General features: G+C 35.5%; 1 protein-coding gene across 3 annotated transcripts in view; it reads right to left on the bottom strand.

Moving 5' to 3' along the window:
* Window positions 1-405: 405 nt before the first annotated feature.
* The window catches only part of LOC110451942 (diacylglycerol kinase zeta-like), a 79,416-nt gene continuing 77,673 nt past the window's right edge, over window positions 406-2,148 (bottom strand). For all 3 annotated transcript variants that reach the window (XM_021500179.1, XM_021500194.1, XM_021500188.1), the window contains one exon: window positions 406-488. In XM_021500179.1, coding sequence (XP_021355854.1) covers window positions 421-488 — 68 coding nt within the window. In that variant the 3' untranslated portion in view covers window positions 406-420. The remainder of the gene's footprint in view (window positions 489-2,148) is intronic.

Genomic DNA, 2,148 nt, shown 5'->3' with positions numbered 1-2,148 from the left:
AACATCAGAGAAACATCAACATATTGTTGACAAACATCAGAGAAAATTCAGCATCATGTTGACAAACATCAGAGAAACAACATCAACATCTTGTTGACAAACATCAGAGAAACACCAACATCTGATTGTGTGTAAAGGAGATGATAGACTCACTAATTACCTAAGCCTATGTGACAACAAAGTGGTCTATTCATAAAGCTGTTACCATTGACTTGATGTGTAAACAATACATTTTAAGAGAAGAAGTCTTTTAAAGTCATCAAATTGTGAAGCAAAACTTAACAGTCAGATTTTGTTTGTTTGTAACTGTAAACAAGTTGTGGTTGGTGTGAATGTGATAAGTTTGTTTGACCGGCTATCTGTTTATGAGATCACGTGAGCTACACACTGATCACACTCAATAAACTGCCGGGAGTAACACTATTCTCTGCTAAAACCTGATCCACTTACCTTTGACAGGTCACCTCTCTTGGCAGCATCTATAAGACCTAAGAACAGTAACAAGTGAACAGTTAGACCTACAACACAGTTACAAGGCATCCATAACTCTTACATGTATAAAACCATAACCTTACTGTAAGGTCTACAACACAGTTACAAGGCATCCATAACTCTTACATGTATAAAACCATAACCTTACTGTAAGGTCTACAACACAGTTACAAGGCATCCATAACTCTTACATGTATAAAACCATAACCTTACTGTAAGGTCTACAACACAGTTACAAGGCATCCATAACTCTTACATGTATAAAACCATAACCTTACTGTAAGGTCTACAACACAGTTACAAGGCATCCATAACTCTTACATGTATAAAACCATAACCTTACTGTAAGGTCTACAACACAGTTACAAGGCATCCATAACTCTTACATGTATAAAACCATAACCTTACTGTAAGGTCTACAACACAGTTACAAGGCATCCATAACTCTTACATGTATAAAACCATAACCTTACTGTAAGGTCTACAACACAGTTACAAGGCATCCATAACTCTTACATGTATAAAACCATAACCTTACTGTAAGGTCTACAACACAGTTACAAGGCATCCATAACTCTTACATGTATAAAACCATAACCTTACTGTAAGGTCTACAACACAGTTACAAGGCATCCATAACTCTTACATGTATAAAACCATAACCTTACTGTAAGGTCTACAACACAGTTACAAGGCATCCATAACTCTTACATGTATAAAACCATAACCTTACTGTAAGGTCTACAACACAGTTACAAGGCATCCATAACTCTTACATGTATAAAACCATAACCTTACTGTAAGGTCTACAACACAGTTACAAGGCATCCATAACTCTTACATGTATAAAACCATAACCTTACTGTAAGGTCTACAACACAGTTACAAGGCATCCATAACTCTTACATGTATAAAACCATAACCTTACTGTAAGGTCTACAACACAGTTACAAGGCATCCATAACTCTTACATGTATAAAACCATAACCTTACTGTAAGGTCTACAACACAGTTACAAGGCATCCATAACTCTTACATGTATAAAACCATAACCTTACTGTAAGGTCTACAACACAGTTACAAGGCATCCATAACTCTTACATGTATAAAACCATAACCTTACTGTAAGGTCTACAACACAGTTACAAGGCATCCATAACTCTTACATGTATAAAACCATAACCTTACTGTAAGGTCTACAACACAGTTACAAGGCATCCATAACTCTTACATGTATAAAACCATAACCTTACTGTAAGGTCTACAACACAGTTACAAGGCATCCATAACTCTTACATGTATAAAACCATAACCTTACTGTAAGGTCTACAACACAGTTACAAGGCATCCATAACTCTTACATGTATAAAACCATAACCTTACTGTAAGGTCTACAACACAGTTACAAGGCATCCATAACTCTTACATGTATAAAACCATAACCTTACTGTAAGGTCTACAACACAGTTACAAGGCATTCATAACTCTTACATGTATAAAACCATAACCTTACTGTAAGGTCTACAACACAGTTACAAGGCATTCATAACTCTTACATGTATAAAACCATAACCTTACAGTAAGGTCTACAACACAGTTACAAGGCATTCATAACTTTTACATGTATAAAACCATAACCTTACTGTAAGGTCTACA

The sequence above is a fragment of the Mizuhopecten yessoensis genome, unplaced genomic scaffold (genome assembly GCF_002113885.1).
Source record: "Mizuhopecten yessoensis strain PY_sf001 unplaced genomic scaffold, ASM211388v2 scaffold675, whole genome shotgun sequence".
NCBI classification, from domain to species: Eukaryota; Metazoa; Mollusca; class Bivalvia; order Pectinida; family Pectinidae; genus Mizuhopecten; species Mizuhopecten yessoensis.
This window is presented reverse-complemented; position numbering and strand designations above follow the sequence as displayed.